The following is a 12990-nucleotide window of genomic DNA, read 5'->3' as shown; positions in this document are numbered from 1 at the left end:
AAAAGGCCAGACTGAATTGGTTAACAGCCAAACAAGGGAACCAACTTCCACCTTCCCAGCAACAATCCCTTATCAGAAGCATGTTTAAAGCATCTCAAAGGCACTTTCATGCCCTTTCAGTAAATTGGCAGACATTAATATGCATTTACAAAAAAAGACATAGCTAAGAATAAGCTAAATATAAATTTTACTTATTCATTTTAAACAAGTGTTCAGTAAGTGTTGGGCAGTATATGTAAAAGCACTTTAAAAAGTAGAATAAAATATGATACTATTACTTGGACACTAATTTGGTTTTTGTCATAGGACCACTGCAAAGCAAACAAACAAAAACTGTTCAGGTTAAATATGATTTTTCTAATTGAAAAACCTAAAAGGAATTCATGTTTTTAAACTGACAATAAACTAAAGAATACTTAATTCAAATGCTTACACCTATCTTTTTCTTATACTATGGGTGCTGTTCTGGCACTAGAAACTTTCATCCAGTCCAAACAAGTTAAAATCAGAAACCAAAATCCTGGAGCTTTAATTTTAAGCTAATTTTCCAATACTAAGTTCCTACCAAAGTAGCACTGTCTTACAATTACATTAATACCACTTGCAGAAGAGAACCTCACATCCTCAGCACCAATCTGAACATGTTTTGGAAGCACTTACTTGACCATTTTCTGATTCTCTTAGAATCCTATTGCAGTTTGTTATCCAAGTAACCAGGGAAAAATATTTAAACTACTCAGAGCTGTAATTCTGATATATTTTCCAGGAGTCTGAATTCCTTCTTGGGCCACACTACAGCTAATGGCTATGTGTCAGATTTACTTGAAATACATCCAAATCCTCAATATGTAGCAAGTAAACATTTACTCTTCAATAATTCCTCATCCCTATTCAGACTATCACTCAAGTCATCAAGATTTATAAGTTTTTCCCTCAAAATGCTATACATCACTAAACGCAATACCTCAAAGACTAATGATAAAAGGAAAAATTTACCAACAGTGTAGACTCAAATATTATAAAGGGTCATCAAAGGATACTGCAGAAGATATGAGTTCTCCTTTGAAGTGTTTAAAAATTGAGTAAATTCTATCTCTCTGGGATGCTTTAGCTTACCTTTTCAGTACCCAGAGGAGGGAAATGGATGACCTGTCAAGATTGGCAAAATTGTTAACATTTGATAACAAATCCAATATTGACAAGATTGAAAAAAAAGAGGCATTCTCCTACTCTGCTGATAGCAATATACATTGGTATAATCTTTTTTTGAAGAAAATTTGGCAATCTCGTCCAATTTTTAAATACATATTACCCTTTGACACAATGAGTCCACTGTCTGGAATTTATCCTATAGATATACTTGGCAAAAATATGGAAAGAGACAAGGATGCTTGTTGCCGTACTATCTGTATTAACAAACTTGACACAACCTATATGTCTATGAATAATTAAGTTACTAGGTAAATTTCTTATAATGAAAGTACTATGTAGGCATTAAAAAGAATAAAAAAATTTATAAATAATATAGAAAGATTTTTAAGATACAAGTGAAAACATGAGTCTCCAATGTGATAAATATACACACATACAGAAAAACTGTATAAACATACATAGATATATGCATTTGTAAAAGCGTCAACATATTTGGAAAAAGACAAAAGAAATGCTAAAAGGGATTGACTCTGAGAAATAAAACTTAGGGTAAGGAAGAAGAGGAAGACCTGTTAAATGTTAAAATCTGTCATCCAGGCCGGGCGCGGTGGCTCACGCCTGTAATCCTAGCAGTCTGGGAGGCCGACGCGGGTGGATCGCTCGAGGTCAGGAGTTCGAGATCAGCCTGAGTAAGAGCGAGACCCCGTTTCTACTAAAAAAATAGAAAGAAATTAGCTGGACAACTAAAAATAGATATACAAAAAACTAGCCAGGCATGGTGGCGCATGCCTGTAGTCCCAGCTACTCGGGACGCTGAGGCAGAAGGATCGCTTGAGCCCAGGAGTTTGAGGTTGCTGTGAGCTAGGCTGACGCCACGGCACTCTAACCTGGGCAACCCGAGCGAGACTCTGTATCAAAAAAAAAAAAAAACTTTGTCATCCACACATAATATTAAAAAGCATATGAACCTTTGGAGAACTATTTGGTAGTTTCTTATAAAGTTAAATATATATCTGTCCTATGACTCAGTAATTCCACTCCAAGTTATCAACACAAGAGAAATGCAAAATATGTCTTCAAATAGACTTGTATACAAACATTCACAGCAATCTTATTCACATAGCACTAAACAGTAAATAACTGACATGTCCATCCACTGTATAATGGATAAACAGTTATATTTCAACAATAGAATACTACTTGGCAATAAAAAAGAATGAACTATTGATGGCGAGAAAAACCTGGATGAATCTTATATTCTTCTGAGTGAAAGAAGCCAGAACCCTCCCCCCAAAAAAAGAGTACATGTACATACTGCATGATTCCATTTATATGAAGTTCTAGGATCAACAAAACTAATCTACAATGATAGAAGTCAAATATCTTAGCCTGGTGATGGTGGAGCGTGGGGCGGTGGTGGGGACAGTGTTTGAGGGAGGCCAGGAGATTAACTGAAAATAGACAGAATGGAACTTTTTGGGGTGATGAAAATGTTCATTGTCTTGTTTTGGCTGGTAGTTACCTGGATGTATACAACTGTCAGAACCAGTTATCCATTTAAAGTGTACAATTCAATGGTTTTTAGTATATTCACGGAATTTTGTAAACATTACCACAATCAATTTTAGAACATTTTCATCACCTCAAAAAAAAACTCCATACCCTTTAGCTATCACCCTTCTATGTCCCACAGTCCTAAGTAACCACTAATCTACTTTCTGTCTCTAAGGATTTGCCTATTCTGGGTATTTCATAAAAACAGAATCATATAATGTGTGGTCTTTTGTGACTGCCATCTTTCACTTAGCAAACTGTTTTCAAGCTTCATCTATGTTGTAGCATGTGCCAGTACTTCACTGCTTTCATAGCCAGAGAATATTCCATAGTATGAATATACCACATTTTGTTTATCTATTCATCGGTTCATGATAGACACCTGGGTTGTTTCGCTTTTTGGCTATTATGAATAATGCTGCTATAAACATCAGTGTATGAGTTTTTGTGAGAACTATGCATTTTATTGTATAAAAATTAAACCTAAATTTTAAGAAATATAGATGCATAAAAAATCATACTGTTATTATAAAGCAAGATTTCTGAGTGAGTGGATGGCAGAACAAAACATTTCAGAATGGTAGACAAGAAAATTATAATAAAAACATGTTCTTTCGGAGGAGAAAAAAGTTATATGTCAATAAAAACAACTAAAGTGAAATGTCATATTCATCCTATTGAAACAGAGGTTTCCTATACGAGTGAGGAAGCTGTCTGAAAGGAGAATTTAAATCACTGCCTCACATACGAACTACAGTATAACTCTTTTAAGGCTTCAGTGACCATACCACAGAAATATTTATCATCATCCTGACTTCACTCTGTCCCATTAACAACCAAATCAACACTGAAGTATGATCTAATTCTTTTGAGGGATAAGGGAAATAGTTTAGTCTATTTACCAAAGGCTTTAAAATAATGTCCGTGTAGCACCAGGCATAATATTTATATATAGATATGGAGCCTTGAGGCTGTCATACTAGAAGAAAATTATTTTCTTTACAAATTAAAGAATGTTCTTTTCCTGAAATTGTTATAAATTATTTTTCATACTGTGATACATAGGTTTTATCACCAGCCAAAAAAAAAAAAAAAAAAGAAAAACAGTTAAGTGTTCCTTTTGTAAAAGGAACACTTCCTTCCATAATGGCTTCCTTTTGTAAAAATAGTGTGAAGAGAATACTAAAAATTATTGTATTCCCTGTTCTCTTATGGAGACTCCTCTATATACTTTACATACACTTATTTCCTCATTTAATCCACAGAACAGCCTTATAAAGTAGGTTCTGTATTTTATTGCCATTTTACAGATAAGAACACCAGGATTAAATAGCTAAACTATGTACTGAAGAGAATAAAGAGGTTGGGATCAAACCCAAGACTTCATTCATACAGAATACATACCTAAAATTCAAGTACATCCCCTACATACCCCTTTCCATTCACAGCCACAATTCATGAAAGTTTATCTTCACTATTGCCACTTTCTCACTTCTAATTCTTTCTGAATCCCATGTGCTTCCATGCAAAGCATGGAAAAATTTCATCAAAATTGCTCCAGGATTGCCAATGACTTTACAACAGCCAAACCCTAAGGATACTCTTCACTCTTTATCAATCTAACTTTTGTGGTCTGATCTCTTACTTTTGAGACACTGTCCTCTCTGGGCTAACTGACCATTCCTTCTCCTTAGTCTTTTTTTTTTTTCTTTTTGATACAGGTTCTCACTCTGTTACCCAGGCTAAAGTGCAGTGGTGTGATCATAGCTCACTGCAGCCTTGAACTCCTGGCTCAAGCCATCCTCCTGCCCCAGCCTCCCCAGTAGCTGGGACTATAGATGTGCACTACTGCGCCAGGCTAATTTTTTTATTTTTTGTAGAGACAGGATCTCTCTGGGTTGCCCAGGCTGGTCTGGAAATCCTGGACTCATGTGATCCTCCCACTTCGGTCTCCCAAAGTGCTAGGATTACAGGTGTGAACCACCAAGCCATGCCCCCTTCTCATTATTCTTATTGGCTCTTCTTCTCCACTTACACTTTTAATTCTGATGTCTGGTAAAAGCTAGGATTTTATTCTTGATTCTTTGTGCTAGATTTCTTTTCAACTTCAGAATTTCTATTTGGTTCTTTTTTACTGATTAATATTCTCTATCTGATGAAACATCATTCTCGTATTTTCTTCTAGTTCTTTACACATGGCTTCCTTTAGTTCTTTTAACATACTTAAAATAGCTAAATTAAAGTCTTTGTCTAGTAAGTCCAATGTTTTGGCTTCCTGAGGGATAGTTTCTATTGACTGCTTTTTTTTCCTGGCATAGGCCATACTTTCTTGTTTATCTGCATGTCTCTTAGTTTTTTACTGAAAACTGGACGTTTAAAATAATATAATGTGACTACTCTAAGAATCAATCAGATTTGCTCCATTTCCCTGAGTTTGTTTGCTATTATTGACATTTGTTGTTGTTATTGTTTATTTAGTGATTTTTCCTAACTAATTCTATAAAGTCTATATTTTTTGTCACATACAGCCACTGAAGTTTTTTCTTGGTTAGCTTAGTGGTCAACTACCGACTGGGCAGAGATTTCCTTAAACGCCTGAACTAGTCTCTGGTCTTTGCTGGACCTCTATATGTGTGTTGGGGTATTCAGCCAGGCAGCTTACAACTCCACCTTAGCCTTTACTTCCTGCTTGTACAGAGCCCAAGGTTAGCCAGAGGTAAGGACTTCTCAGTCTTTCCTGAGCATGCACACAGCTCTGACCATGAGCACAGCCATATGTATGCATTTGGCTTTCTAGATTCCCAGGAATATGTCAGATCTTTTCAAAGACCCCAATGGACATCTCATTCCCCAGATTTTCCATTAAGGTTTTTGCTGATTTGGTTGTTTACCCCAATTGGCACCCCAGCTGACTACTTTGTTAAACAGTTGTCACTGATCATGTTTGACAAATGCCTCTGGGGGAAATTGCTTTGCACTGGGCAAGTTCTCAGTCAGGTTAAATAAAGATAAACCTTTCAAGTAGGGTTTACCAGGACACTGTCAGACAGGTCAAATAATGATAATTCTCTGAAGATGGGGCTCTGGAAGAGCTCCAGCCGGTTGACTACTTCAGTGCAGGCTAGGCTGCTAATCTTCCCCAGGGTTGCAAGCTGCTTGTTTTCAAGGCTACCACGGAGCTGTGGAGAGGGGAAGGTATTAAGGAAAGCGAAAATGCCACAAAGTTTGTTGTTCTTATGGATATTCTACTCTTTGTTTTTGTTTTAAATAAATACCACTCCCACCCTCCTCAAATTATTGTAACTCTTTGGTTAATTTCAAAGTTCTGAAAAAAGTTGATCTTGATAGTTTTTGCCAGTGTTCTTGGTACATTTACCAGGGAGAGTTTTTGGATATTGCTATTTTGCCATTCCCCATGACATCACTCTCATTCTCCTCATTTTTGGATTTCTTTGAAAGATAAAAGATTGTTTAAAGCAGTAATACAAATAATATATTGTGGGTTTTATAACACATTTAGAAGTAAATGTATGGCAACAACACAAAGGATAGGAGGGGGCAAATAGAAATATGCTATTGTAAAAATATTACATTGTATCTGAAGTGACATAAACTATTTGAAGGTAGACTGTGTTAAGTTAAAGATGCATATTGTAAATCCTAGAGCAACCACTAAAAATTTTTTTACAAGAAGTAATTCAGTAGAAGAGAGAAAACAAAATACTAAAAAGTACTCAATTTTAAAACGGCATACAAAAGAGAAAGAAAAGAACCAACGAGGAGACAAGACAAAAAGAAAACAAGCAGCAAGGTAGTACATCATATTGCAACTATTTGTATGTGTGCATATAGATCTGTCTGTGCCTCTCTGTCCATCTATTTTCTCTACTAAATTATAAGCATACTAAATTTGAGTGAAATATAGAAATAAACCAATGTTAATCACTATAATGACTTCACCATTAATTCTAACTTCTCTATTTCAGAATTTATGAGAATTTATTAAATTTTATTAAATTAACTAATATAATAAAGCAATATGGAAAAAACACAAAATCTACCTATCTTCACAAAAATAAATCACAGAATTTTAGTGTCAAAAGTTATTTTAGAAATGGCATTGTACAAGTTTGTCATTTTACAATTAAGGAACTCAGAGTTAAAGTGATTAATTGACTGATAAAGATAGTCACATGACAAGTCAACAGAAGAGCCATAGCAAAATTCTCATTTCAAAAGTTCTAGTCCTGTTGTCTCAAGAGAAAATAATTTCCATGCAACACCAATCACGTATACAACTACATAAAAAGAATGTGCTCATTTCAAATGATTCTTATCTAGCCGGTCTAGCAAGATCTCTACTTGGAAACATCCTATTTGATAAGTTATATACCTATATCTGAAAATAATCAAACTTTTAAATATATACATAGTTGAATTTAGAGTTTCAATTAATTCAAATTCTCATCAATTAATCAAGATTATTGGAGTATATTGTACTTAAAGGAAAATCTAAAATATTATAGTTAAACAATCATTTAAAGCACCAGCTACCAAGTTCAGAGAATACAATCTTCCATTCAAATCAATGACTAAATAATTCATACTTGTGGCAAAAATTATTTTTTTTTAAATTTATGAAATCTGTGTGTAGTATTACCTGTAGCTCCCAGTGGGTGTCCCTTTGAAATCAATCCACCGCTAGGATTTATGACCCATTTTCCTCCATAAGTATTATCTCCTCTATCAACCAGCGTCCCACCTTCTCCTATAGAAGGAAAAATAATATTCAAAAATGTTACAAATAACATTGGAACAAATGGTATGCTTTTTAAAAATTTCCATATGGCCAAGAATTTCTTAGAGCAAACATTTCTTAACAGTTCAAACTAACAACAATGTAATATAGACACTTCTAAAAGTTAAGTAATAAATATTGAATAATAAATGCTTATATTTTCAGAACATTTTCTGCATGAAACAAAAGCTATTTTTTCCTTGGAGCTCTCTGGCTTCCAAAATTGCTCCAAACATAATAGAGATTCAGACAGCCAGAAGAAAAGAACTGAAATGGATGTAATACTATGAGTAAAATAATTATGCCAGCTTTAAAAATTCATAATTTTGTCAAAAAGTATTCATTTCTCTGCATTTTCAACTACATTGCCATATGCTATATAAATATTTTTAATAAACAGGGGAAAAACAGGAAAAAAAGAACACTTTAATGAAATGAAAGGAAATGGCTGAACATACTTTTTAGCTACAAAAGTAAGATTAAAAAATTGCTTCATATGCTTGGAGGCTTCAATGTTCCTGTTAATTTCCTGGTCATTCTCTAGATGGGTAAGAAGTAAATAAGAATGCATGTTGTATTGTATAAAATATTCTTCAAAATGATATTTTTGATAAAGTAATAAGAGGTGGGAGCTCCGAATAATGACGATAATGGTGGTGGCAGTGCCTTCAAAGGCAGCTGACAGCTTTTGAGCATTCACTCTGTGCCAGGCCTTGTTCTAATTATTTTTCGTAAGTAGTCAGCCCTATATATTCATGGGTTCCACGTCCATGAATTCAACCAACTTCACATCAAAAATATTCAGGGGAAATAAAATTCCAAAAAGCAAAGCTTGAATTTGTTGCATACCCAGTATTACACTGAATCCACAATAATTAAGTGATGTATAGGCACTGTATCATTGTACTAGGTATTATAAGTAATCTAGAGATGATTTCAAGTATATGGGAAGATATGCATAGGTTATATACAAATCCTACACCATTTTATTTATGGGACTTGAGCTTCCATGGATTTTGGTATCTGTGAGATGCCCCTGAATGAATCCCCCGCAGATATTGAGGGAACAACTAAATTTATATGATTTAATCCTCACCCCTATGAAGTAGGTACTATCATTCCCATTTTCCAGATGAGCAAATGGACGCAGAGAAGTAAGGCAAGGCAACAGCAAGAGATCTACGATTAATACTCAGGCAGCCTGGCTCCGCAGCCTGTGTTCTTAACCGATGTATTATATTGCTTCAGAAACAAAAGAGTTCCTCTACTGGTAAAATGAAATATGCTAATCACAGAATTTCAGGAGACTAACACTTCTGACTTGGCTTTAAATCTAGGTTGCAGACAAAGAAAACCATTGGTTAAGACATTCTCTCTGTTTTTTGGCATGTTTTTACCTTAAAACCTGCTATAAGGCTCTAGTCATAGGAGATTATCTACTACTCCTACATTCAGAACTACTAAATATTGTTTCTGTAGTAAGTTAATAGTGGACTGAACACAAGCTAACCCCAAAAGTGAATAATTTACCACATTTTTTTCAGAATACATACAATCCTATGAAGTATTAGAAGATTCCAGAGGGAAGTTAACTTGAGCTCATCGACTAAAAATGATCCAGAGATGAAAGTACTATAAATGAGCATTCTCATCTAGTAGCACAGATAGGAAAATAAATGTGTGTATTATAATAATATAACAACTATTATACCTATTTGTGCCAAAAACTAACCTGGGAATTTACAGATACAACAGTGAATGAAACAGACAAAAATCCCTCTCTCATGGAGTTTAACTATCATGGAAAGAGGGGTGAGGAAGAGACAGACAATATGTAAAATAAATAAAATAATAATATATAGAGTGGTAATAAGAACCATGGAAAAAAGAAGGCAGGAAAGAGGTATAGGAAGAGTTGGGACAAGGAAGACAGTGGGGGGTGGGGGAGCAGGATGAGGAGTTTACATTTTAAACAAAGTGACTGGAGAAGGCTGCCACTGAGAAGGTCATTAGTCAAACCCTGAAGGGAGTGAGGGAACAAATCATACGGTTATTCTGAACAAAGGCCCTGAGGTAGGAGGGAGCCTCTAGGGTTGGAAGGAGGAGGCCAGTGTGGCTGCAGCAGAAGATTCAGAGAGAAGTAGAAGTTAGAGAGACAGGACTAGGGAGTAAGAAGGGTGGGTCACATTTGGTTTGTAGTTCTGAGTAAGATTAGAAACTGCTGGGTTGTGAAGAGAGGAATGAAACTGATCTGCTGTACCTCCTAGCTGTAGTCTAGAGAAAAGACTGTGAGGAGACATGGCAGAAGCGGGGGGCCAGCCATGAGACTACTACGATAATCTAAAGGAGAAACAACGCAGGTCTGCACTAGGCTGGCAGTGATAGAAAGTGTTGAGATGTGGTCATATTCTGGATTTATTTTGAAGGTAGAGTCCATAGCCAACAGGATGTAGACATGGACTCAAAGAGGGTTGTGAGAGAAAGAGAAATCAAGCCTGATTCTGTAATTTCCAGTTTAAGCAATTGGAAGATGGGGAAAATTGAGGGAGGAGAAAGTGTGGGAACTATCAGGAGCTCAACTTTGGACCTAAGTTTGAGATGGTTACTGAGACATCCAGAGAAACCCCTGAAAAGTGGACAGCTGGATACATGAGCCTAGGGATTAGGCAAGCAGTTCAAGCTAGGGGTGTAAATTTGAAAGGCATATGTAGAGAGATATATAGAGATACATGTAAAAAATACTTAACCTTGAGACTGCGCTCCAGTTCTACTAAGGCTGCATATGTTCATTACAGTTTATCTCTTCCACTGATTGTAACTGAAAACACTGGATTAAATACAAAGAACAACTGCCTGACGACTGTGAAAAGTAAGCAAAAGCAGGGGATCACAGAGGGAGTTAAAACTTGGAAAAGTCACTGCATAAAGGTGAGTTCTCTCCGATTGTCTTTTTTTAGGCTCTCTTAACAGCTTTGCCCCAAGGTTGAGCACAGCCCTATTACAGCATGACAGCAGGGACAGCAAAGGTAGCTAAAATTCTAATAGAAACCCCATCTTTCTAACCAAAGGAATCATGGAAAGAAATCTCTGCAGACTGGAAAGTAAGAGAAGAAGTCCACAGCTGAGAGAACGACAGAACAAGATCCCATAATTGTGTGTATGGACCTGTACAAGTCTCAGGCTCACTCTTGAGCTAATAAGGACGTGCTTAGAGAACTAAACAAAGACTTTAACCGCTACCTTCAGAAGGCGACACAGACCTTGTTGTCAGAACAAATTGGCTTGAGTGCTTGCTAAAACAAAAACATCAACATTGTCCAGAGGATCTATACAATATAACATTCACCCTGACCAGGATACAATCCAAAATTACTTAATATACAAAGAATCAGAAATTTACCAAATCTCAAGATTAAAAACAATCAGTAGATGCAAAACCTGAGAAAGCCTAGATTATGGAATTTTCAAAGACTTTAAAATAGCTATTAGAAAAAAAAAATAGCTATTAGAACTACAAGGTAAAGAAAGCCACACTAGAAACGAACAAAAATATACAAGTTTTCAGCAGAAAAATAGAAACTATAAAATGAACCAAATGGAAGTCTTAGAACTAAAAATACAATATTTGAAATAAAAAACTCACTAGAATGGTTCAAGAGCAGAAAGAGGATGAAGGAGGAGTCACTGAATTTAAAGATATATCAATATAAATTACCTAATCTGAAAAACAGAGAGAAAAGGGATTAAAAAATGAACAGAGGCCGGGCCCAGTGGCTCACGCCTGTAATCCTAGCACTCTGGGAGGCCCAGGCAGACGGATGGTTTGAGCTCAGGAGTTTGAGACCAGCCTGAGCAAGAGCGAGACCCAGTCTCTACTAAAAACAGAAAGAAATTAGCTGGACAACTAAAAATATATAGAAAAAATTAGCCAGGCATGGTGGCGCCTGCCTGTAGTCCCAGCTACTTCAGAGGCTGAGGCATAAGGATCATTTAAGCCCAGGAGTTTGAGGTTGCTGTGAGCTAGGCTAACACCATGGCACTCTAGCCTGGGCAACAGAGTGAGACTCTGTCTCAGAAAAAAAAAAAATGAACAGAGTTTCAGGGACCTGTGGGACAATATCCAAAGGTCTATCATATGCATCATTGGAATCTCAGATGGAGAGGAGAAAACAATTGGGACAGAAAAAACATTTTAAGAAATAATGGGCCAGGTGCAGTGGCTCATGCCTGTAATCTTAGCACTCTGGGAAGCCCAGATGGGAGGATCACTTGAGGTCAGGAGTTTGAGACCAACCTGAGCAAGAGTGAGACCCCATCTTTACTAAAAATAGAAAAGAAAATTAGCCAGGCAACTAAAAATAGAAAAAATTAGCCAGGCGTGGTGGCGCACGCCTATAGTCCCAGCTACTCAGGAGGCTGAGGCAGGAGGATCGCTTGAGCCCAGGAGTTTGAGGTTGCTGTGAGCTATGACGATGCCACTGCAGTCTAGCCTGGGCAACAAAAGTGAGACTCTGTCTCAAAATAAATGAATACATAATAAAAAAATTTTTTTAAAAAAGTATCCAGCACAGAGATACATATAGGCATAGTCCCAGCTACTCAGGTGGCTGAAGCAGGAGGATCACTTGAACCCAGAAGTTTGAAGATGCAGTGAGCTATGATTGCACCACTGCACTCCAGCCTAGGTGACAGAGTGAGACCCCATCGAAAGAAAGGAAAGAAAGGAAGGAAGGGAAGGAAAGGAAGGAGGGAAGGCAGGAAGGAAGGAAGGGAGGAAGGAAAGAAGGAAGGGAGGAAGAAAGAAATTTAAGAAAAGACACGGCATTAATTACAAACCCACAAAAATCTGAAATCCAAAATACTCCTTATTCCAAGCATTTCAGGTAACAGATACTCAACTTGAATTAATAAAACAAAAAGGCAAGCCATAGACTGGGAGAAAATATTCACAACATACATATGTCAGACAAATAACTTGTATCCAGATGATGTACATAAAAATTTTTACAACACAGTAAAGACAAATAACTAATAACCAAAGGGCAAAGATAAGAACAGACACTTCACAAAAGACATGAATGACCAATAAGCACATGAAAAGATACTCAACATCATTAGTCATCGGGGATATGCAAATTAAAATAAGATACTACTATATATTCTTCAGGATAGCTGAAAGTCTTTAAACTGACCATATCAAGTGTTGGCGTGGATATAAAGGAACTAAAATTCTCCTATATTACTGATAGTAATGGAAAATAGTACAACCACTTTAGAAATGAAAAAAAAATCTAGATCCCACCAACTAGTTTTTCCATTTTCCTTTCTGCCAGTCTTTATTCAAACATAATATGAAATAGTTGGAATTACATATGTAATTTTAAATCCATTTTCATTTAATAGTATATTATAAGTACTCCTGATTTACATAATACAAATTATTTGGACACTCTGTTATCTCAGTGTTGATACTATCAAAGACTACA

General features: G+C 36.1%; 1 protein-coding gene across 3 annotated transcripts in view; it reads right to left on the bottom strand.

Annotated features, from left to right (window-relative positions):
• The window catches only part of SCP2 (sterol carrier protein 2), a 98776-nt gene that overhangs the window by 41113 nt on the left and 44673 nt on the right, over positions 1-12990 (bottom strand). For all 3 annotated transcript variants that reach the window (XM_069479994.1, XM_069479995.1, XM_069479992.1), the window contains one exon: positions 7367-7474. In XM_069479994.1, the coding sequence (XP_069336095.1) occupies positions 7367-7474 (108 nt within the window). The remainder of the gene's footprint in view (positions 1-7366; positions 7475-12990) is intronic.

Source organism: Eulemur rufifrons, chromosome 8 (assembly GCF_041146395.1).
Source record: "Eulemur rufifrons isolate Redbay chromosome 8, OSU_ERuf_1, whole genome shotgun sequence".
Classification (NCBI taxonomy): domain Eukaryota; kingdom Metazoa; phylum Chordata; class Mammalia; order Primates; family Lemuridae; genus Eulemur; species Eulemur rufifrons.
Note: the sequence above shows the minus strand (reverse complement) of the source record. Positions and strands in the feature narration are given on the sequence as shown.